The following is a 24,363-nucleotide window of genomic DNA, read 5'->3' on the forward strand; positions in this document are numbered from 1 at the left end:
TGTACTGTATCGTTGAAGCGGAGGTTTTCCAGCTGAGCTGCATGCATCTGTCTCCCCAGAAAGCACTGAACAGGACTGATGAGAATAATCAGCCATACACTGTTGAAGTTAACTCTCAGGATGACAGTGCTATACAAGACATACATAATGTTATTAACGTGAAATATCTCAGGAATGCTACATGAGACTTGCTAATTTTTGCCCAGAAACTAACGTTAGCTGTCGTGCCGTTCCAGCGAGGTTTCTGGTGTGCTCATATTCCTTTGTGATCAGCCTTGAACTGTGGTGTCATTTTGGAGACTTTAATGATAAATCCAACACTGAACGTCTACTGTGATAAATGATCCATGTTTGAAACCGTTATTGTTGTTGTTAGCCATCCACTAGCCATCTATGATACCATGGGTTGAGTCTGTTGACCAATCAGAGGCTGTGTTTCTGACTGTGTGGGCTAAGTTTAAGTTAAAATCAACCCAACAATGTAATTGTTACCTGTATGGTTGTTTTGTATGTTAAGAAATTATAATAATTGTTCACATTCCTTTATCTTTTTAAGACATTACACTAAATGATTAGTTCTCTGTTATAAATAATATAGATACTATTAAATCCCTACATGCAGTTTTGGTTATGGCCACAATGAGTTTTGGTGAGCCCCCTGAACACTGCACCTGTGTATTTAATGCATCAAAGGCCAATTAGAAACAAAACTTTAGGGTAACATAGTGAGACCACCCTTCACCTGGATGAGCAGCATCAGCGCTCTATAATGCATAGCAACCTCCTCACTGAAGTGTTGTAGAGCACCTAATTGCTTTAACACTGCAGGGACACTTGTAATCTCACTGGGGAAAAACATATCTTCAGGTATCTGTGTAGAGATGTCAAGATTTTGTCAGTGGAGCTCTAAGCCATTTAAAACTGTACTATGATAAACAAAACCACACTTGAAGACAGCTCCTTGTCTTTTGCACACCTTTGTTTTCAATCTTTACAGCATCTCAATACACACTTTGTGCATGTTGAAATTTTACTCTGGGGTGCCTGAAAAAGGACTCAGTAGATCTGCTCTTAAATTCAGCTTTTCTTTCTTTTTACTTAATTATGTATGGCTGCTTATAACATCCAGATCAGATGTGGTTTGATTCACAGCTTAAGTAAATATGTAGCTAGAATTTTGAAGGAGTGAGGTGCGGCAGAAGTTAGTCCCTCTTCAAGTCTTTCATGCTGACAAGAAGCCACTCATTAGGAGAGTGTGTCTTTCCTCCTGTTGACTGAGCAGAGATCACAGTCTCTCAGTTAATCCTAAAATATCACCTTCGACAGCGAAGAGAGTGACGGCGTGGTCAATGGCGGTTCTCAGCAGAGACCTCATCATCAAAAGCGGTTTCAATCACGGAAGGTGCTCACAATAATTAAGAAGCTATTTGTCCATCGGCAGTTGCTAGGCAACTGCATCAGCATTACTCTGGCAAGTCAAGGAGCACTGGTAGGGAGATTCAAATGGGGGAGACATGCAATGGTATTTTAGCGTGTGGAGAGATGTGTGATTTATCAATGCAGGCGGTGAAGTGTGTCGTATTTAGGGCTTTGTCGCAAATTTTGATGGTGGTGGAGAAGATCAACATTCAGGGGGCCACAATGCCATTGATCTAGTTTTGCATCATTTGCAGCGATGCATAGTTTCTCTTTGCGCCTCAGACAAGCACCATTATGTAGCGATGGCAGCAGGGTGGGTGTTTGCTTGTTTACTTCTCTGTGAATGGGAAGGTTGTAGAATACAATTGGTCTCTTTTATGCATGAAATGTGAAAGGAATTTAAAGAAGCTAAAGAATATATTGTCTCAGTCTTATTATACAGTAGCAATATATGCAATGCCTATTCTCTTGTCACACTGAAAAGATGCAGAGTACGAAGGCAAATTGGGTAAAATTAGTTTTTTAATTACTCATCTAAAAGACAGCCGATTTCATCTGTTAATTAACATAATTTAGCCTGAAGCAAATGTCTCCTCACAATAATTCTGAGCGCACAATGACTCATTGAGCATAGAAAAACAAGCTTACATGAGTCTTGTGTATTTTCATTTCAAACTTTACATTTAGCAAAGAAGGGGAAAGATGTCTTTTGTAATTGGAGCGACCAGATTTTAAAACTGCATACTGTATATCTGGTCAAATTAGGCAACTTCTTATTTTTTCTTATCTTATTTTTTTCTACCAAGTGTCAGCCCTTGCACATCCTGTCATCAGATTCCCTGTCCCAGTTATGACAAATAGGTTTGCCCATTAGTTCCAAATTTTTGCTTCTCCTGTCTTATTTCCCTTCAGTGGTGCCTCTTCTTGCTGATAGTTGCAAAAACAGAAAGTGTAGTGCCTCATGCTCTGTGTGGGAGTCCAAGTGGAATGTTTGACAACAGAAGCCTGAACACATGCTGTGTAACCTTCACTGACCATTGCAAGCCTATGTATGCATGCCAATACAAGACAGTGCTGTTAAGCCTTGCCATATGCATCACAGACAGAAATGCACTCAGATTAACCCACTTTCAAGTTCTGGCCAAACATCATAAGGAGGAAATGAGGGGTGAGGAGAACAAAGTTTTAGAAAGACCTTAGTCCAATGGTGTCAAAGTACAGTATGGCTGCAGCATGTGTTTTATGTACATCATCAGTAAAGCTAGTTTATATTTAACTTTATCAAAACAAGATGTGAAACTGAATGAGAAGCAGCAAATCATCACATTTGAGATACTTGAACCAGCCACTGCTTTGTATTTTCTATTCGATAATTGACAAGATTGTTTAATCAACTGGAACAATTAAGAATAATTAAACTGGCAGTTAATTAAGCCACCAATTCTTTCAGGCCAAATTCCATTACAACATCCAATAAAACTGCACAGCCGTTTAATGAAAATGTTGTGAATCGACACCTCTGTGACTGGGCTATTACTGAAATGGAATATATTCCACAGAAACAGCCCCTGGGTTAATGCATCGGAGTGCTGCAACGTGTTTGGTGTTCATGATATTGTGTCCACTTGCAATCTGTTCTCCAACACAGCCTCGCTGCGCCATTTGGCCTCAGTAAGACTGTATTTGTTTATATTTACTTGATACCCATTATGTGCCTCTGACTCTGATGACACACTTTCTAATTGGTGGAATACTGAGCACTTTGTGTTGTTTCCTCGTAGCACTGTTTGTTTGTTGTTTTCCTTTCCTGGGAACAAACCTCTCTGTTCACGGCGGTGTCTTCATCCTTGAGAGTAGTTCAATAATTCCTCTTGTTTTACTCCTCTAGAGAATCGCCCCATGAAGCAGCCATCAATTTTTAGGCAGTCTGTTCCCTGTGTGCATGTGCACACATTTGTTATTGTCTTTTTGCCTCCAGTTGGACTGGTGGAGGTTACACTACTGAGTCGATGATGATCTCACTTGATTTGACTATTGCTTGTCCCCATTAAATCCACAGGCACTATTCATTAAAACTGATCAATAGAACCACTGCAGTGCATCCTGCTATCACAGTCAGCTGCCAACATATGCAGAAAATTACAAATAAATGGCTCATGAAAGAAATGATTGAATGTGCAGATCAGAAATTTTATTTGTTGATAATAATGGACAAATTGAAATATTAAAAGTCCAAGTTATTAACACTGGAAGACCATTTTGACTCAAACATATGCAGGAGAATGCATGAATCACTGTTTTATTCTTAATGTGACAAACTTTCTGACTTCTAAAGGGTATGCAGAGTTCATTTTTCACAAGTTTCTTATTTGTGAAATACATTTTTTATTACTTGGAAAAACTAACAAAGCTGTCTGTCAGCAGTGTAGCTTTAGTCTGTTTAAATCACAGCAGCATTTGGGGATAAAAATGAGTCATGCTGAGAGCTTTAAACAAAAACAAATGTGCTAAACTTTAAAAAAAAACAGAAGGAAGAAAGTAGACTGTTGGAATAGAGGTCACTGACTATTCATTAGGGCTGTACGTCAATATGAGGTAAATATGCATTAACGTTGAATATCGCAATAAGTATATTACTTGAAACAAATAAAAAGTATTGAAGTTTACTCAGTTCTGCCTTTCTTTTAATATGCTGCTAAAATACAACAAATTGCTTGTTAAATTAGAAAAATCAAAGGGAATTATGCTCAAAATTATTTTATTGAATTCATTTAACTGAGCCCAAAAGGCACCAATAATAAAAATAATTAAAATTGCAGTTTTCTATTGAAATGCTCTCCCATCTGCGGCGTCGGTGGCTTAGTGGTAGAGCAGGTGCCCCATGTACAAGGCTGTTGCCACAGCGGCCCGGGTTCGACTCCAGCCTGTGGCCCTTTGCTGCATGTCACTGCCTCTCTCTCTCCCCCTTCACACTTGTCTGTCCTGTCAAATAAAGGCTAAAAATGCCCAAAAATATCTTTAAAAAAGAAATGCTCTCCCATCTAACTCAAAACAATCCCTGAGTGCAATGTCACGGTCTTTCACACAGTGTTTATCACACAAGGTGATTAAAAACATTATATTTTGCAGCCCTATAATTCATTTTATGTGACATATAAATATATCTGTAGCGGAAATTAGGGTATATTTCTGTATAGACGATACAAGCCACCACCTTTCACCATCAGAGGACCTTTATTGATGTGGACAGCAAGACCCTCAATCCTCAGAAAGCCCAGACTCCATTTACACCTGTGTGTGTGTGTGCGTGTGCCTGTGTACCCTGTGTCAATATTAAATCCATTGGCTCTTTGAGCAGGCACCTGCATCTGTTGGCCTTCTGGCAGACCTAGAGGACATCTGGCTCTGTCTACAGTCTGACTTAAGAGGAAGGTTTTATGGGTTGCCTGTATTTGCGAGACCCGTGTTATGTAATTGTGTTGCATAAAGTCCTCGAGGGGATTATTGGTAGATTGGTAGATACCTCTTCCTGCCTGTGCCGCAGAGAGGTGTCCTCTTCGGAGTGAGGGTCACTAACAGAGGAAAAGCTTTTCTTCTCTCTCTCCTGGTCTTCCTCTATTTCATGTATTGCCTCTAACAGTACTGCCACACACACACACACACACACACTGCTTGCTGTCTTACTTCTCTAACTGTGAATCTCTCTTTTCACTTCTTTGTCAGGTGTGTGCACCATGGCGTCTAAACCTCACCCTCCTCTGATGAAGAAGCACAGTCAGACAGATCTGATAAGCCGCCTGAAGAGCCGGAAGATCCTTGGAGTCGGCGGGGAGGATGATGATGGCGAAGTGCACCGCTCAAAGGTCAGATTAAGTCACATGATTTGTCTTTTTGTTATTCAATATGGGCAGTGATGCAGGCACTTAGCCCTCGCTTAGTTATAAATGTAAGCGCATGTAAAGCCATCATCGGTCAAATGCATAATATTGCAGTTATGCACAAGTAAAAATGGCACTCAACCACAGATGCATTCATTAACACCAAGAGAAGCTATGGATTCCTTTTAAAAGCCACAATGGACTGCTAATTGGTTCATCACTCTCATTGTTTCCTGTTGTGTGCATTTGCTCCTCATGCTTCAATGAATCTGGATCACGTAATCCCATGAGCTCCCGCAACTCCACTGAGATGTGACCGGCTCCCCTGAGAGATTCCCTGCCTCTTGCATCGTGTGTATTATATCCCTGCCTCATGTATGTGCACACTCATATAGACAGTTTACAGTGATGTGTATACCAAAACACAACAGCACACACGGTTCATGCCAGGAGATGCGAAACACTTGTTTATTCATGCATGCAGAGCACAGTTGCAGATTGACAATAAAGTCTTGTTCCGTTTCAGGGGGCTCAGATATCAAGATCCTAATGATTATTTTTTATCAGATTGCATTGAAATGAGCAGAGGCAGAGCTGACTGTTCCCCACTGAAATATTAATCAGGCAAGTGGGAGAAGGGAACAGAACAGAAGGGAGCAGGCATACGGTGGTGGCTGATAGCTCATGATGAGATGTCGCCCCCCTTTTCTCAGCCCTTCTGAGTGTTTGTTTTCTCTCTCAATGTTTTAGCGAGGAGCCTAACCCAGACATCTGCCACTCAGATCCCTTTCACAAAGCCCACTGATAGAGAAAGAGAAACACTTAATGCCTCCACACCCATGCCAATAAAGCTTATTTGATCTGAGCAAGATTATTTAGGTTAGATACGGGCTGTAACACTTGAATGGTGATCCAGCAACAGTCAAGGTAAAGTACAGTAATACAATACTCTGGCTGATGTGGTCTCTTGTACGTGCTGTTCTGAAGAGCAGGTTTCCCTATTTAGCCGTGGCATTGACCCTAATTTAGAAATTAAACTGTTGCTCGTACAATGAACTGCATTGTGCTGTTACTCTTGAGTAGTTCAATTTATCCTTGCTGCAAGTGTTTGTGGTAAAGAGACCCATGGGACCTCACAGTTAGCTGAATAACAAGAGTTGGTTTGGCGGTCCCTGTAAACAAAGGAGGGAAGTGCTCCTGTAGTCCGCAGACTGTCTCTTCCTGCCTCTTTCATTGCTGAGAGATAAAAATACTGTTCCTATTACTTATACGTCAGTAAGAGATAGGCTTTGGATTTGTGCTGCCACATGCAGTGATGTTGCTGGGTATACTTCCTACATCTCTGATGCAATCAATGTGTCCAGGGGATGCATCCTTTTTTTTTTTTTCTTATAGCCCTACATTCTGAACAACAAATCCGTGACTAAAGAAATGGTGCTGTCAGAAAAACAAAACAAACAATGATTCATCAGTCACCATTTTCTCACTGTTTGTCATTATGCACAAACGAGATCCTGTGTTCATGGTCTCAGTCATCATGGGTGAGACTAAATCGCTACCTCGCTGCAACAAGACTAATCCTTGGCGCACAGAATTCAACAATTAAGGCTACAAACTTGGTGTTGGTAAATAAACTCACATAGCCACTGATTAATGTACTCACTCATGTAGATGATGACCCAGTGATGCTCTACAGTCCAAGAGACGCGTTGTGTTGAAAAATATTTTCTCTGGCAACCGCAATATTCTTACCATCTGAGCATGCATCTTGTGCAAGACGAGATCCTGTTTTGTTCATATTCTCAATGAGTAAAAGGAAGACGTTAAAACTTATCAGAACAAAAATGAATATTTCTCAAAATGTTAAACCATTAATTTATACAGTAGTTTATTTAGATTTTCATGGATTCAGTCACAATTTCAAATGTTAGCAATATCAGAGGAGAGGGAGTGGTGATGTATTAAATATCACCCTACGGTCTTGTGCCTATGACCGAATCACAGCTGTGCCGATATGCAATACAACAGCACTCTCGCTTGTGTGATATTACTAACATTTAAAAGTATGATTCAGTCCATGAGTGTGATATTGCTTTTATAAGTCCCTCCAGGATCTCGCGGCAAAAAACTCTTGAATTTGCGGCCAATTTTGTCAAAAATTTCAATAAAAATTGCGGCATTTGTTTTGCGGGAAATTACCGCAAATGACAAATATTGCAGCTGATGACAAAAGGAGAAAAAAAAAAAAATTTGCTTGCTATATAATCTCTCAAGACAGATTCTGCAATTTACATTGTAGAATCTGTCGGCAGCCCTGTGTGAAAGACAACTACGGGGGGGGGGGGGGGGTGTCCCCAGGAAATGTGTACCTACAGAAACTGCAAGCTCTGCGTCCATGGCAACCGCTCCACCCAAAATGCCGTCTCATCAACGTGAAAAACATGGACAACAGCACAACTTACAAGCGTTGTGCATCCACTAGCACACCTTCCACTCCTCACGACAGGAAAAAAGGGCATTAGCGGCAACGTTTTTACCATTGTTTGGTTCGAGTTGCAGGTAGGAGTGTAACACTGGGGGTGCCACCGGAAGTGAAGGGGGTGAGCGATCCCCGAGGCCCCTGCACTTCCGTTAGTCGAAAAACTACGGGCAGTGCCTCCAGAGGTAAAGGAAGAAAAAAGTTTTATTTATTTATGTATTTATTTATTTATTTATTTATTTTACCAATGGATTTCCAGATTGCTTGTTATAATAATCATATTGAATATTATAAAAATAGCTGCAATTTTTTTTTTATAGTTCTCTTCTTTAGTTTTATTTAATTAGTTTTAAAACATGGATTCCAATAATAAAAAATCCTGAGTGAATATTGTAGCTCTCAGACCAGACAATGTGACTGTAAAACAACATGCACATCTTCTGTAAACATAATATTTTAATAAATTCAACACAAATTGTATGCATTTAAACACTGCAGATACTTCTCAACACAGAGCGTTTCTCCATACTGCAATGTAGCGTGATTTGATGACACATCTGATGAGGTTTCAAATGACGTCGGATGCGCGACGACTTCCAGTCAGCCGAAAAATGCAGAAAATAGAGGGACTTTTGAAAAATTGCAAGCCCCCACAAATATTGCGGACTTTTGTTGAATTTGTGTTAATTATTATGATCGCGATTTTCTGGATAGACTGTTTTATACAACAGCTCTACAAGCGTCATTCATTAGTTAGCAATAATGAGCGATAGATTTGTTTTGTTTATTTAGTAATAACAGGCTCCGCCAACACAATTAGTTCTGCAACTTGACTGGGACTGGACTGTTGCCAAGCAACGTAAACATTACTGCACGCTAGTTTACTGTGTAAGCTAGGTCTTTACGTTACCACATGCCAGCTACTTTGTATCCTGTATCGTCTGTATGTTTCCATCTGTGCTATCAGTGAAATAAGAGTCTGCTGACAGTTGCTTTGGGGCATGTGTGAATTTCAATAAGTTAACAGCTTGATCAAACAGAATCGTGGAAAGTTTGTTACGATGACTGTTAATATAGGTCAACTAACAGTTAATGAACAGTTTGGAAAATTTGTAAATCTGAGTATTACATTCATAGTTAAAAGTCACAGTGCTTTTGTGTCAGCAATTGTGAAATGGCTCTTGTCCACTTGTTACTGGGGTGGAACTAACTACTGAAAAATAGTAATTGTATATACATGACAAAATTTTGATGGAAAAAAAGTTATTTTTAAATGATATGTGAATCTGATTTAGGGAAATGTGTGGTAGACTGAAAGGGGAAGCCTTTTACAATGGTTTGGGGTTGTATTTAGTACATTTTTGGATACTTTTTCAACATAGCCTACATAAATGTAACCACAGATATAACCATATTAAATCAAACACAGTGTAAAAGTTGTTTCGCAGTCATGACTAACATGTTCTCGTTCAATTGTAACAGACTTTATCGACACAGTTTAACACTACAGTTTCTAAAAAATTACAGAACAGTAATTCTATTGGGGATCCACTCAAATGACCATCTGTAGGTCTCGGGGACTCACTATTGAAAAGCCTTTCAACATCACTGCATATATGAGTGTACGTGTGCCAAGAAATATGGCCCCCCTTGCCTCTTACGTCACTGTCAGCATCTTCAGCCCACTGTTACACTACTTCAGCTCAGGTCATGAAGCAGCAACCAAGCTTGAGCCCAGGCCTTTATAGATAAGACAAACCCTAATGGTGTATGTTATGTATCCCAGAGGATTCCCACTGAGACTCATGAAAGGGTGATCATTATCTTCTTAATGTGACTGCACAAACTGACAACATCCATCAAATGAGAAGCCAAGTTTTAGTTTGGTGGATAAGAGATTGCACTTCTGCTGCTCCCGAATATTTTTCATGCTCTCTTGCTGACAAGTTGCCCTTTGTTTACTGAGTGCAGCTGACTGAGTGACTGATGACAAGGCCAGGCCATAGCAGCTGTGATTAAACGTCTCTCCACAAACAGCATTGTGTATTTCTTCCTTTTCCTGTTTCTCCCTCTCTCCCCGACTCTCTTCCGCTCTATTCCACCCCAAGCCAACCCTGTGCCATCAGTTGACGCTCATTTCCCTTCGAGTATTTCTCATGCCAGTCATGAATATTTATGTGTTCCTGTCAAAAAACAGCCCCTGAAACCATGGCACAGGAAGGCTGATTCACCTGGTCATGTGATCACAGCTGCACAGATGGATTTGTGTAAAGGCACTCCAGCCTACAGTGCAGTCTTTAACTCTTTATCTTAATATTTTTAGGAGTTCAACTTCAAGGGTGTTTTTTTCTTGAGGGCTCTGCTGTGATCTCAAAGCAGCAGCAGCCGTGGGGAAGAGGAAATGTTTAAGAAACTAAAAAAAAAAATCAGTAACACAAAGATTCTTTTTTTTTCCATTTCAGTTATGACATCATATATTACTCTTCTATTTTTGACTTAAAAAAATGCTAGTTCTGTGAAGCTATCTGAGAGGCTTTTGGTATCACTCCAGTTCTTGGAATAACAAGTAATATGGGATACAGAAATGTGCAAAACAGAAGCATGATAAGTCACATTTGATGACATGTCTTGCAAGTATCTCCTGCAAGTTTTAGGTCTCATTGATGATATTGTCATAGTTTTTTATATTAAATTCATGAGGATATTTCTCATGACGTTATTTGACGGAGCAACTACTGCAGATGGAATAGAGTTGGACATGAAAATGTTCCAGATGTAGTGCTCAGTAACACTTAAGCCAGATTTATGGTCGGCGCCCGACACTTTTGATGAGTGTGTCGCTTCACGGCAAAAGAAGAATGGTGCAACATTTTGAATTTACGCTTCTGCGAAAGGTTTCAGTCATCTCCATGGTAACCACATGCTGTCCTCTTGCTGGTGTGTTAAGTTACATCATCCTGATCAGTAGGCTATCCTTCTGACAGCTGTTTGTTTTGTATGTTTTGTACCTGTTTGCATTTTGAGGGATTTGATGAATTCAGTGAGTTGAATTGTAGAGAAAGAGATTTAACAACTGAGAAGACAATGAGAACCGCTAAAAAAGGATGTGGTCATGCATGTGTCCACTGAACCAAACAAGCGAGCTACAGGGTGAATATGTTTTGGTCTAACAAATGCCGATGCAGGACACGGATGAGGATGTGCACTTACGGTGTTTTCGAATGTCTGCCAACTGTTTTGATGATCTGGTTAATCAGATCTGGCCCTTTAAGTTGCTCATGCAGGGACACACCAAAGTCCAGTAGATGTGTCAAAAAGGCTTGTCAAGACTACCCAGTCACATTGCGCAACAATATATGGAGGTGTCTGTGACATAACAAAACTCTCCAGGTGAGCAACATGAAAGGAAAGTGTTGAATGACACTCTTTCTGTAGAAAATTATGTCATTTCCCTCAAGCAACACTCATCAAAAGTGTCAGGCGCCCTCCTATAAATCAGGCTTTACAGTACTTGGTCAGGAAAGATAGAGGGCAAAACCCTTGATTAATCTTTCTAGTATATGACACGAATCCTTTTGTTTCATTCACTCTGACATTTCACAGGCGCATCAAGCAGAAAACTACTTTCCAATAGATAGTGAGTTCCCTGTAAACACCGCTAGCCAGAAAAAAAATTCATCTTCTCCGCTTTAGTGGTTTTCACGGTTCAGTGTATTTTTAGTTTCGGTGATCCCATGTCTCACTGCAGCAGAGCAGTTTTTGAGGGTAGAGTTGTTAAATGATGAAGGAACTCATTGATGTTAGTGTAAGTAATAAGACCTGAAGGCTTCGGGTGAAGGAATTCGACTGCACAGCCAAACAACAGTTGTAATTTCTCTGTCGGTTACTGTCTGTTCAGGCAGAACACTGGGTTTATTTTTTCTCTTGCCCTCATATGGTTTTATCCGGGGCAGTTTGTTTACCCCCATGTCCTTGTATATTTTACATTTTTAAAATGAAGACCATGTGAATTTTTCAGCAATATTTCTAAACTGATATCCTCACATGCAAAAGGAATCACTGCCCCCGCTCTTTCAAAACCACCTCCTTTGTTTTTCACACATTTTAATACACATACACACAGATACACATACATTCTCTTTTTCCATCTCAGGTAATTTGCAGAGACTGCAGTGTAAACATTGCATATTTTATCGTGCTCTAGCTCCCTGATTATTGCTTGTTACCAGAGATCTTGCCCATTTGCGTCCTCTGAACAATTCTTGTCTTATCAGTTAATCTGCTATTTTTTTTGTTTATTAATCTATTCAACTTCTTAGCCGACAAAATGACGGAAAAATGTGAAAAATGTCCATCATCATTTCCCAGAGCCCAAGGTCACGTCTTCAGATTGTTTGTTTTGTCTGACTAACAGTCTGTAACACAAAGATATTCCACCTGACAGAACACACAAAAGCAGAAAATCTCTCATTTTAGAAACTGAAGCCCGCAAGTGTTTGTCATTTTGTTTGATAAATGATTTTAATTATTAATTGATTATCAGATGTGTTATTAATACTGTGTGCAGATGATGATTTAATTGACTTCAGTCAGATAACTCATGAAATGTTTATTACCACAGCAGAACATAGTTAGAGTTTGGCGTCTAGACTCCGACCTCATTACTCCCTGCACATGTGTCTACATGAGAGATTGGGGAATGATGATGCAGGTGTTTGCTGGGGTGGAGGTGGAGGTGCAGGTGGGGCTGAAGGAGCAGGCAGTAATACTGATGCAGGGCAGCGGTGGCACTGACAAGGCAGAAGGAGAGCTGGGAAATCAGCTTAGTGTGTGCTTAGTGTTTGGTGGATTATATGGAGAGTGAGGCATGTCATGTGCGTATGAATGGCTGCAGCTCGAGTTGACTGCCTGAACTCGCTCGCAGTAATTGCTTCATTTGTTGTTCTATCACCACATCATCCTAGGAATACTTTACCCACAAAATGACTACTTGTATAGCAGTTGCTCACCTCATGTTACATTGAATTCATGCAGAAAAGTGTTTTTCTTGTGTGCCTCCACAGTGAACCATGAATCTAAAAACAGAGCAAATTCTGGTCATATCAGACTGAAGGGAAATGGAGTCACGGAGTATTCTTGCTTGCTTTGTATTTGTGTTTTTCAGAGACATTTCATGAACACATCAGTGTCTGATGGAGCAAAGTTAGAAAAACAAGTTGCCAGTTATTCGTCTTCCAGCATCTGATAAGAGATGTTTATCTTAACAGATATTACCACTGAAATGCTTGGGTGTGTCCTCTCAATATTGCCGTGTGATGAGATTCATTCTGAATGACATTTAATGAAATATTAACAGTTTTTTATTCAACAGGAATAAACAATTGCTTTCAATTTGTCCAAATATTCTCCCACTAACTGCTCCAGGCTCTCAGGATTATAAATTGTGTGGTACTTGTGTCGCTAGGATTAAGTTAATTTATAGCAAAAAGGTTTTTCTTCTGGCATAGACTTGGTAGTTGGTTAATCATCCAGAATTCACTGCAAGATGTTGTTATGACATACCCTCTTAATCTTCAGGGGGTGATTAAGGAGGTGAAGACATTCACAGCCTCTAATTAACATCTTAATAAGTCCTTCTTGACACTCAGCCTCTCTTCTTTTCTCTTCAGTGCTTTGTTTAATATGCTACAGTACAGACGTGTTGGCAACATGAAATGCACCTGCACGGAGAGCACTTTGTTCTTGGTCATGTGATGCTTCGTTGAGGGCTGTCATAATATACAGTACAGGCCAAAAGTTTGGACACACCTTCTCATTCAATGCGTTTTCTTTATTTTCATGACTATTTACATTGTAGATTCTCACTGAAGGCATCAAAACTATGAATGAACACATGTGGAGTTATGTACTTAACAAAAAAAGGTGAAATAACTGAAAACATGTTTTATATTCTAGTTTCTTCAAAATAGCCACCCTTTGCTCTGATTACTGCTTTGCACACTCTTGGCATTCTCTCCATGAGCTTCAAGAGGTAGTCACCTGAAATGGTTTTCCAACAGTCTTGAAGGAGTTCCCAGAGGTGTTTAGCACTTGTTGGCCCCTTTGCCTTCACTCTGCGGTCCAGCTCACCCCAAACCATCTCGATTGGGTTCAGGTCCGGTGACTGTGGAGGCCAGGTCATCTGCCGCAGCACTCCATCACTCTCCTTCTTGGTCAAATAGCCCTTACACAGCCTGGAGGTGTGTTTGGGGTCATTGTCCTGTTGAAAAATAAATGATCGTCCAACTAAACGCAAACCGGATGGGATGGCATGTCGCTGCAGGATGCTGTGGTAGCCATGCTGGTTCAGTGTGCCTTCAATTTTGAATAAATCCCCAACAGTGTCACCAGCAAAACACCCCCACACCATCACACCTCCTCCTCCATGCTTCACAGTGGGAACCAGGCATGTGGAATCCATCCGTTCACCTTTTCTGTGTCTCACAAAGACACGGTGGTTGGAACCAAAGATCTCAAATTTGGACTCATCAAACCAAAGCACAGATTTCCACTGGTCTAATGTCCATTCCTTGTGTTTCTTGGCCCAAACAAATCTGTTCTGCTTGTTGCCTCTCCTTAGCAGTGGTTTCCTAGCAGCTATTTGACCATGAAGGCCTGATTGGCGCAGTCTCCTCTTAACAGTTGTTCTAGAGATGGGTCTGCTGCTAGAACTCTGTGTGGCATTCATCTGGTCTCTGATCTGAGCTGCTGTTAACTTGCGATTTCTGAGGCTGGTGACTCGGATGAACTTATCCTCAGAAGCAGAGGTGACTCTTGGTCTTCCTTTCCTGGGTCGGTCCTCATGTGTGCCAGTTTCGTTGTAGCGCTTGATGGTTTTTGCGACTCCACTTGGGGACACATTTAAAGTTTTTGCAATTTTCTGGACTGACTGACCTTCATTTCTTAAAGTAATGATGGCCACTCGTTTTTCTTTAGTTAGCTGATTGGTTCTTGCCATAATATGAATTTTAACAGTTGTCCAATAGGGCTGTCGGCTGTGTATTAACCTGACTTCTGCACAACACAACTGATGGTCCCAACCCCATTGATAAAGCAAGAAATTCCACTAATTAACCCTGATAAGGCACACCTGTGAAGTGGAAACCATTTCAGGTGACTACCTCTTGAAGCTCATGGAGAGAATGCCAAGAGTGTGCAAAGCAGTAATCAGAGCAAAGGGTGGCTATTTTGAAGAAACTAGAATATAAAACATGTTTTCAGTTATTTCACCTTTTTTTGTTAAGTACATAACTCCACATGTGTTCATTCATAGTTTTGATGCCTTCAGTGAGAATCTACAATGTAAATAGTCATGAAAATAAAGAAAACACATTGAATGAGAAGGTGTGTCCAAACTTTTGGCCTGTACTGTATATCTGTTAAGATGGTATGACATCCTTCTCTTTACTCATTTCCTTTCTCTTTTGTCTCGCCTTATTCGCTCACAGATCAGTCAGATGCTTGGAAATGAGCTGAAGTTCGCAGTGCGAGAGCCCATCGGGTTGAGGTGAGATCCCAGCTGCTCAGGCCAGCTCACAGTTAACACAACAGACTGTGTAGAGTCATTTGTGTGTCACTTCCAGCAAAGCTCAACATCTCTGAGAAAAGAGATGTTGAGCTTTGCTGGAAGTGACACAATCGGTATTAGTTACAGGAAGTGTGCAGTACGTCATGTCATGTCATGTCATGTCTTTCTTCTCAGGGTGTGGATACTCATTTCTGCAATTGGTTTCACAGTCATGGCCTTGATGGTAAGTGTTACGTAAATCATCATCACAGTGTAAATGTTGTTTCACAGTCATGACTAAAATGTTCTTGTTCAATTTTAATAGACTTTATCGATATAGAGACTTCTGTACAGTTACCGGAGGAGAAAGAAAACTCATTTTAGAAATAGGAAAAGTCATGTTCAACCCCAGCAGTGAGTTACTTTAGGTTCTTTCCCAGCTTATCAGTGAGGGACATCTGGATAAACAGCTCCATCATTGTCAGCTGGAGCACCTAAATACTCAATATTCTCAGTGTTCAGGGCATGCACACTGACTCTTACTCACAGACAGGAAGACTTTGTCATTGCTGCTGCACTTTGGGGACATTTCGGGGGACAGAATGCTGTTGTGTTGAAATGACAGAGTTGTGTTGTTTCTTTGTTTTCCTACACAGGCCCTGGTGTTTCCCAACCAGCTATATGAGCTTGTTCTTGAGGAAGAGCTCTCCGCGACTAGCATCCCCGTTCGCCTTTATGGAGGAGCACTACTTAGTAAGTTTTCTCTTGTATTTGTGTTTTCTCATGCATAGCTGCAGCACTGGGAATATACTGCAACACGTGGGAGTACATTCACTATGCACACACAGCATTTTAATATTTATTTACACACATACATTCACAAAAATGTACACTATGTAGTTGCACATGGTCTCTTGTGATAATGCCTTCTATTGCATTCATTACAGCTCACACACGTACATTCAGATGACGTACAAAAAGCTCTCTTCTTGCTGCAAAATCACCCCTCTGGGCGACAAACAGAGGCTGTATAACTTGATTCAGTTCTGTGTATCTGCAGTTCACTATGAGGACTTGATAGAAGTACAGAGCGCAATTCTCCTAAATACTCACAGCAAAGGCTCCAGTCTCTGTTTCTGTGGCCTCATATATCAGATCTAAATCCGGTGGGAACACAGTGAGGGATGGCAGGACAGTGTATGCACTGTATGAATGTGTGTGTGGGTTGGCGTGGAACTCAGAGAGGAGCCAGTGTGTTATTCTACATTCAAATTTAGCAGCTTGCTCACTCAATCACACATTAAATTGAGGTTTTTTGGGGTTTTTTTGTTCTTCTGTCACACGCCATTCACAGGAGACAATCAGTGCTCATAAATATGCCAGTCAATTATGGCATTTGTGATTATTTTAATGGTCTTCTCAGACATGTCAGTGAGTCAGTCATTCAGTAAGTGATTAGAGGGTTTGTGAAGAGGCACAATGTTACTGTGGCAGAGAGGCAGGTAGCACACAGGTTGCTCCTTGATGTAAATGTAAGCATGGAAATTAAGGAGGATGAGAGCAAGGGCTTAGCATACATACAGTATGTGCAAGGTTGTCATTTTCAGTCAAGTCAGGCTATATAACATATGTCAGAACGTCAGCACCAGGACCTTATACAGACATTTTATATAATATGTTCCTTCCTCAGACTCGCTGTGTCAGCTGTAGAAAAAGGTCTGGAAGCTCGCATTATTACACATTCTGCTATAGGGGAAAAATGCTCTCGGTTGTTTGTATTTCTTGAAACCATTACAATCGTTTTGGATAGCGCTAAGCCTGGCATACAGTGATAGTGCCCTTGCAAAATATTGTCGTGGTTTGAACTTGTTCTGGTGGAACATTTGCACGTGGGCAGCGAGCACTGTTGTAAAAATGGCAAATTCTCCGCTAAAGGAAATGCAACAAAAGACAGTAACATGTTGACTGTGTGATTCAACTTTTAGTGATAAAAAGACAATTATTTGATAATATTTTAGCTCTGGAGGAGCTCACTCAGCCCCTGTAGATGATTTGCGAGCTGTAAGTGGCTCTTGCAGAACATAATTACAACAATATCACAGATGTTTATCTGAAGTTGACATTGGTGAAGTCACTGGCACTGGCGCATGCCTCTAACAGGGTAAAAACAGAGCAGGCGTCTCTTATAGCTTCTTTGAATATGATGTCATACATTGGTGTGCTCTCCAGATGGAGGACAGGCCACAGGAGACAAAGACTATATTGCACAAATGCCTGTGATTTGAGCTGTAAAAAGATGTTCCAATAAAGCAAATTGGGAGAAAACAAATGCCACCTCAGTCCCAAAATTAGTAAAACGTAAAGGAGAGAGAAAAAAAACAAAATTTTTAGCAACAGTCATGTCCACAGCGGGCAAATCCATCAAGTTATGGGAAAAATCACTTTTCTTTGTTTCAATTTTCTGATGATACCTGCTGCCTGTAGGTTCATCCAACCATATTATGTAGTCACGTTCCTTCCATTCCCGTTCATGCATTATATGGATTTACCACTTCCTGCTCTCCATCTGAATTTCACGCGTCATTACAGTCACATGATTGCAAAGAAGCTCTTGCATGATAAAAATCTTCATTAAAGCTTGCCATTTGCAGCGTGTAGGTTATTAGTGTGAAGCTTGTTGTTTGCCATGGCCAAGGGGATTTTGAAAATGGTAACACGCAGATGGCGGAAGGGGAGAGAATGCTGGCCTAAATAGCCGGCCACTAGCTAGGTTTAAAGCCAGTCTATGCCTGGTGAGTCAGACTACCTCCTTCTTCCTCACAAGACATTTATGGGAATACTAAGGCGAAACCTTATTCTGCACTCTTAACACATTGTATGCATTACTTGATAAATCAATGTGAAATCTGAACAAATCAAAGATAACCCTCTGGATGATTACTGCGTTGCCTGTGGAAAGATAAAACGCTGAACATATGACACTGTGGAGGAATATATGAATGGAACAGCTCCCAATCTCGTAAGGCCAACAAAAGAGGGGCTCCTTTAGTTTAAATGTCAGCAGGACCGAGGGGATTAGCGAAGGAAAAGGGTGATGTCTAACAAGACAAGAAGCAGGAAACAGGGTGAAGGAGGGGGTCTCATCTGCCACACAGATGGAACCTGGCAGGGAGAGGATACAGTCCATCAGCCCTCCTACCTTTCTGCCCACCCATGCTCATTTCTATCGCCTCACTTTGTGTGTGTGTGTGTGTGTGTGTGTGTGTGTGTGGGTGGGTGGGAGTGAAATATAGGAAAATGAACTGGAAGAATGGCAGAGAATGATATGATTGAGCACAGGCTTTTATCAGAATCAATGAGTCACAGCATTTAGCGGAATCAATAGTCCAGTTATCATCATGTGCACATTGCATCACAGATTGCAGTTGAAGCACAGCTGCAAGTAAACTGTTCTCATAGTAGTTTTGTTGGTTGAATCGCTCTTGGATGTGTTCGAGTCTTCTTTTCTGAGCTTCCTGTTTTTTTTCTGTTTCTTTTATTCCCATTCCCCCAATCCCTTTTCATTCCCTTTTATCACATCCGTCTCCAGGCCTGTCCCTCATCATGTGGAACGGTCTCTACACAGCAGAGAAGATCGTCATCCAGTGGACTCTGCTCAGTGAAGCCTGCTACTTTGCGATCCAGTTTCTTGGTGATTACATTTTCCAGTACACTGTTAACAGTTCTCTTAATGTGCTTTTGTTACTGGCTGTTATAACCACTGACTCACTTTGATAGTGAGACAAAGGTAAGACAAACCATAAATCTGAACTACAATGTTGTGTTTGTGATGTGTTTGGTGATACTGCCCCCTTGTGTTCAGAGTGTGGAGTCACACCTTGAGTTATTTTAAAGGATATGTTCACATGTTTTCAAGTCTTCCCTAAAACAACACTCACATGTCTATATGTGCATTGAAACAGTCCTGTGGTCTTTAATCCATTCCTCCTGTCCATACTGGACCAAAAGAGACCCCCTCCAAAGCAATTTCAATACAAGTGATGGGGGACAAAATCCTATCCTGGGTCTGTAGAAAAATATACTTGTAAAGGTCAGGAGACACCCACATGATTTGTCTGGGACAGACTGACAGTTGTAGAAAGAGATAATTCTTTCAATTTACATATGGACATGTGAGTATTGTTTTACAGAGTATATATTGTTTTACAATCCAACTCCTACACAGAAAGTTGTACGACAGTCTGCCCAAAGAGGAAGTACACCAGCCAGTGCTACCTACACTTGTCGCATTTTCCCCTAGTATATTGACTGAATAATATTATATTGTTGTGCCCCATATTTTTTTAGTCCATTTTAGAAATAAGAACTGAAAAAGAGCTGAAAAAAGTGAAATAATTACATTTTCACAGCATCTTCGAGCCTTGTTTATTCACTGTGTTCATGTAAACAATGATGAGCGCAGCCATCAAGGTTCCCTTACACTGAAAAGATAGTCAGCTTACTTTTCTGATCACTACATCACTGCATTGCTCATAAATGTTAATTATGTGTAGTCGTAACTGATACTTCTTGCCTTGCTTTTGCTGCTTGTAGTATCAATTTATTTTGAGAAGTTCTGAATTCTGTATTTTAGAAAACAGAAAAGGGCCAATCGTCTAGAAACACAAATATTTTTACAAACTCTCTTTTCTTTTTTCTGTATTTATCCAGACCTTGAAATTACTAAAATCAAATTCCATGCTTTTCCTTACTCTGAAGGAACCCTGGTTTTGAGACAGCTTTGAAAAAATGTGAACCTCTCCTCCTTTACGATCACTTTCCAGATGTTTGTAATGTTTAAAAAATCATGTATATTGTGAAGTTTACTCATTAAGAGAATCCTATTCTGATACTAAATGCTGTTCCGTGGTTTCAGTGACATCGGTCACCTTAATAGAGATTGGCATTCTGCCCAACGCTGCCATGATCCTGCTCCTCAGTCGCGTCCTCTTCCTGGTGGTCACCATGGCTTACTACTACCACCTGGGCCGTAAGCCGAAGAAGATCTGAGCTGACCGTTGGATACTTTGGGGGAGCAGACAAGCCGAGTACAGATCACAAGCGAGGGGTCAGAAGGTTCGGAATTTTATTGACTGGGGCTTGGAGCATTACGTTGCCAATGGATGCCCCCTGCCCCCGTCCATGGGACCTAGCCTATTGAAACCCCCAGAATTCAACAGATGAGCACAGTCTCACATTCCAGACTCTACATCAAGAACGAGAAACCTCATAGTGAAAGTGAATTGCTCTTTCCCTGGGCTGTGAGGTCAAGCCCCTCTTGACACACATTCCTCTTTTGTGCAGTTCTGAGTGCTGTTATAAAAGAGGAGCTAGCAGTTTGTAGTGCATTGTGTTCTTGTGTCTCCTACTTATATGATTTGATTTGTACAGTACATCTGGCTGTGCTGTTCATGTACAGCCACATGGTTTCCACATTCAGTATTTAGTGATATCTAAAGTTGCATTTTGACACCGCTTTTTAATCACACTCAAAGACCAAGAGTTTGTACTCCAGTTTGTTTCCTGTTTGATGCTGTTGATGTTAACTCACACTGTATGTATGTTAAAGTGAAGTCTGAATATCTGCTCTTGCATGCTTCTCTGACAGTTCTCCGTTGAACACACTGAATGGAAAAAGCATCAGCTGTGCTTAATGTAAGATTCAGGTGCAGTTAGATAAGCTAAATGCTGGATGAGGGACAATGGACCTTTTCTTAAACTGGTGACAGTTTTCTGGGTCAAAGTCAGTTTTTACTCTCAATCACGCCCATCACCCATATTCAGATACCCAAAAAGAAATGCTGAAACATTTTTCAGGGACAAAGTGATTTTTTTATTCCTCGAGGTGTCGGTCAAGAAGTTCTACCAAAGTGAACAGAATTGTTTTGTACAGAATATTTACACTGCTGAAATTAATACATGTAATGTGGAGAAATGTCCGTGTGAACCGACTCGTAGAAGAGAAGCAGTGTCTCCTTGTTGTGTGTGCGCTGGTAGGCAGGGCTTTAGCCGGAGCGATCTTACAGTACAGCTAGTGTCACAAGCCGAGCAGGTCAATGTGCAGAGCAAACAAACCTGAGCTGGTTCCTCTTTAGAGATGTAGCACAGTTTTTTACATACACCTTATCCTTAGCCTTAAAATTACTAAACAGTCATCAACACTGCATCCTACGTCTTGTATATATGTAAATAAAAGTATTTACTATTACGTGGTGTTCTTGTGAAGCGAACAGGGAACTTGTTCAGTATTAGTTAAATGACTTTCAAAGATTGATCTTTCTCTCGGTGTGTCTTATTTTGTACCTATTTAAGTGACATTTGTGTTTTTGACATTATGCATGCAATATAATCCACCAAAAGACATAACTGTGTAGCAAGCTGCCACCAACGAGAATGCAAAGCTGATAAATAAATGGCGGTGAATGGATGCAGTAGTTAAATATAGCAAAAAAGCCTTTAAAAAGGAAATTTGATTGGTAAGACAGTTTAACTATATATGTTTTAAAACACACAACTCAAAACATGACATTTTTTACCCAAACGAATACATGTTCTACCTCCCAATTCTTGGCACGCCTTCAGGTACGCGTCATCCTAGCTCACTGTTTAAGAGCCATGCCAATAATACCAATTTGTCAACTCTGATCTGCAACTCAAAAAGGCCAGTCGAAAAGACACTTAAAATAGCCGAATCTTTTAGACATTTATTTTGAGTCGAACACAAAACATACAGTAGGTCTCTTCACCAAAGGTGGTCCATATTGTTGCAAATGACCACGTTGAGTCCTGCCCTAGAAGGGAGTGGTCCTGAGGTCAGAGTGATTGTGGGTTTGCAGTTGTGAGTCCAGTGCTGAAGGCAGATGTGCTTGTTACTTGGGTGAGCTCTCAGTTCAGATAGGGAAAACATGAAACATGGGTGAGGTCTCCCGTACTCCTGAAAAGTTGTAATTATCCTTTTTCCAGTGTTTAATTACATGCAGCTCTCCCGAGTGACATTGTGTGCCCCAACCTACTGCTCCGTCCTGACTAGCATGGTAATTATGGAGTTCAAGAAAAATGTCATTCCATTTCCGTCGATACTACAGGCCTCAAATCATCAGCCCTGTGAAATGTTCAAAGGTCTGTGAAGCAGGTTATTTCAGGAGAGATGGGCTGTTTTGAGGGGGCGGGCAGAAGAAGAAGAAGAAGAAGAAGAAGAGGCAAAGAAATGGCTCTTTCATCCTCCTGGTTGTCTGACGTAAATTAGTCCAAATATTACATTGCTAAGTTGTGTCCTTGACATTTTAGAGGAATGGTAAATTGAGCGGTTCATTCCCTCTGATGTAGATCTAACATATATTGTACTGTTGTGAATAGCATACCAGGTCAAACTGTTTCAAGTTGTAGCATTGTGTTTTTATGTATATATATGCTATATTGTACCTCAAAAATGAATTGTTGTGGATTTCCACTATTTAGTTTGAAATAAAGGACACTACTGTTTATTTTGAAGACTTCAAAAGTGATGTGATCATCTTTGTTCCTTGTCCTTACTGATGAAATACATTGTGCTGCGACAAACTTGTCTTTATCCATTAATCTGAGGATTATTTTCTCAAGCCTTTGGTCTTTTTTGTAAATATGCTTCTTTCATTCTGACTAACAGTCTCAGGCCGTTTCTACAGGTATATGGATTTTTTGTAGACGGGTATTTTCCTCAACGTTTTGGCCTCTCGTCCACGGGCAAATGGAGCTTTAGGTCGCTAAAATAGAAATACTTTAAAACACCTTCTAATGTGTAGATTTTTTAAAACTCACATTTTTTTGTGGATGCATAAAATGGAGCTTTTGGGAAACCGTGACATAATCTCTCCAATTTGTGCATTCCCATTGATGCTTTGTGTAATGAGCATATGCTAGAAAGAGTAACAATGGAGGACTACCAGTTTGCTTAAGTTTTGTCTACACTGCTTGGTCTAATGACTACTTTAGACGTAACTTAGTATTGTTGCACCACTTCCTGGACGAACAAAGGCATCTGCTGTGCCCAGTGACCTGCCTCACCTCAACGCCTGTGATTTGAAGTCCACCAGAAGCAAAGTTTTTTGATCAGACCTGATCAAACCAGCAGATGTGGGACAATTTCCAGAATGGGATTCTTGTTGATAAGGAATGGGAGGAAAACTTTTGCACGTCCAGAGAATCACTTGTATATTTGAGTGAGCTCCTTCTTCTTTATATCGAATGGAAATCAATAGTAATGAGGTCTCTAGTAGGGGTTTTGAAAAAAGTAACATTAGTCTGTACACTTTAATACCTAATCTGATAAGGGGAGACTGCTGAGAACAGCTAACGCCTGCAAGTGTTCGGAGGTGATTTTTTTTTATTCTAGTATGGACGGCATATTTTATAAAAACAACAGTCGTATGGACAGAATTATTTTTTAAAATGGAAGGGAGAAATATCAGTCTTCGAAAATATCTGTCTACATGTCGGCTGGGCCTGAAACTCAAAGGTGTTCCGTTCAGTGTCACGTGATAAAAGAAAGCAGCAAATCCTCACTTTTGGGAAGCTGAAACTGGTAATTGTTCGGCAAAATTTGACTTCTGCTGATCAACTTATCGATTTATTGACTGATCGTGTCAGCTTTACTGCTACTCACTTGAGCCTACAGCTTCAAATCATGCAAAATCTAATGGCGATGTAAGGATGCTGTGATGTCTGATGTAAATTGTGTAACTTATTGAGCAGCTACACCTCAGTTGTCTACTGGAATGATAATTTATTCATTTTATTTTGAAGCTAACCACTTGAAACATACTGAAATACCAGAGGTACCTCACTCACACATTGGGAATCATGGGGTTCAGAAAAGCTTTCCACTCAATCAAGACTTCCAGAGTAACTCCACTCATGTTCTCTCTGTGAGATGAGCCTGAGAACTTTAATATAAAGATGTATCACTGATGCCCAGCAGCGAGGGTGGGACTTTGAGCACAGATACACCATATCATTAATTTGAT

The 24,363-nt window shown here is 40.5% G+C and overlaps 1 protein-coding gene across 1 annotated transcript in view; it reads left to right on the forward strand.

Annotated features, from left to right (window-relative positions):
• tp53i11b (tumor protein p53 inducible protein 11b) overlaps window positions 1-22,862 on the forward strand; it is a 48,523-nt gene extending 25,661 nt beyond the window's left edge. Inside the window, exons 3-8 of the mRNA XM_033635594.2 lie at window positions 5,143-5,282; window positions 15,264-15,322; window positions 15,518-15,566; window positions 15,979-16,075; window positions 18,912-19,013; window positions 20,238-22,862. Coding sequence (XP_033491485.2) covers window positions 5,154-5,282; window positions 15,264-15,322; window positions 15,518-15,566; window positions 15,979-16,075; window positions 18,912-19,013; window positions 20,238-20,371 — 570 coding nt within the window. The 5' untranslated portion in view covers window positions 5,143-5,153 and the 3' untranslated portion in view covers window positions 20,372-22,862. The remainder of the gene's footprint in view (window positions 1-5,142; window positions 5,283-15,263; window positions 15,323-15,517; window positions 15,567-15,978; window positions 16,076-18,911; window positions 19,014-20,237) is intronic.
• Window positions 22,863-24,363: the final 1,501 nt, after the last annotated feature.

Source organism: Epinephelus lanceolatus, chromosome 5 (genome assembly GCF_041903045.1).
Source record: "Epinephelus lanceolatus isolate andai-2023 chromosome 5, ASM4190304v1, whole genome shotgun sequence".
In the NCBI taxonomy this organism is placed as follows: Eukaryota; Metazoa; Chordata; class Actinopteri; order Perciformes; family Serranidae; genus Epinephelus; species Epinephelus lanceolatus.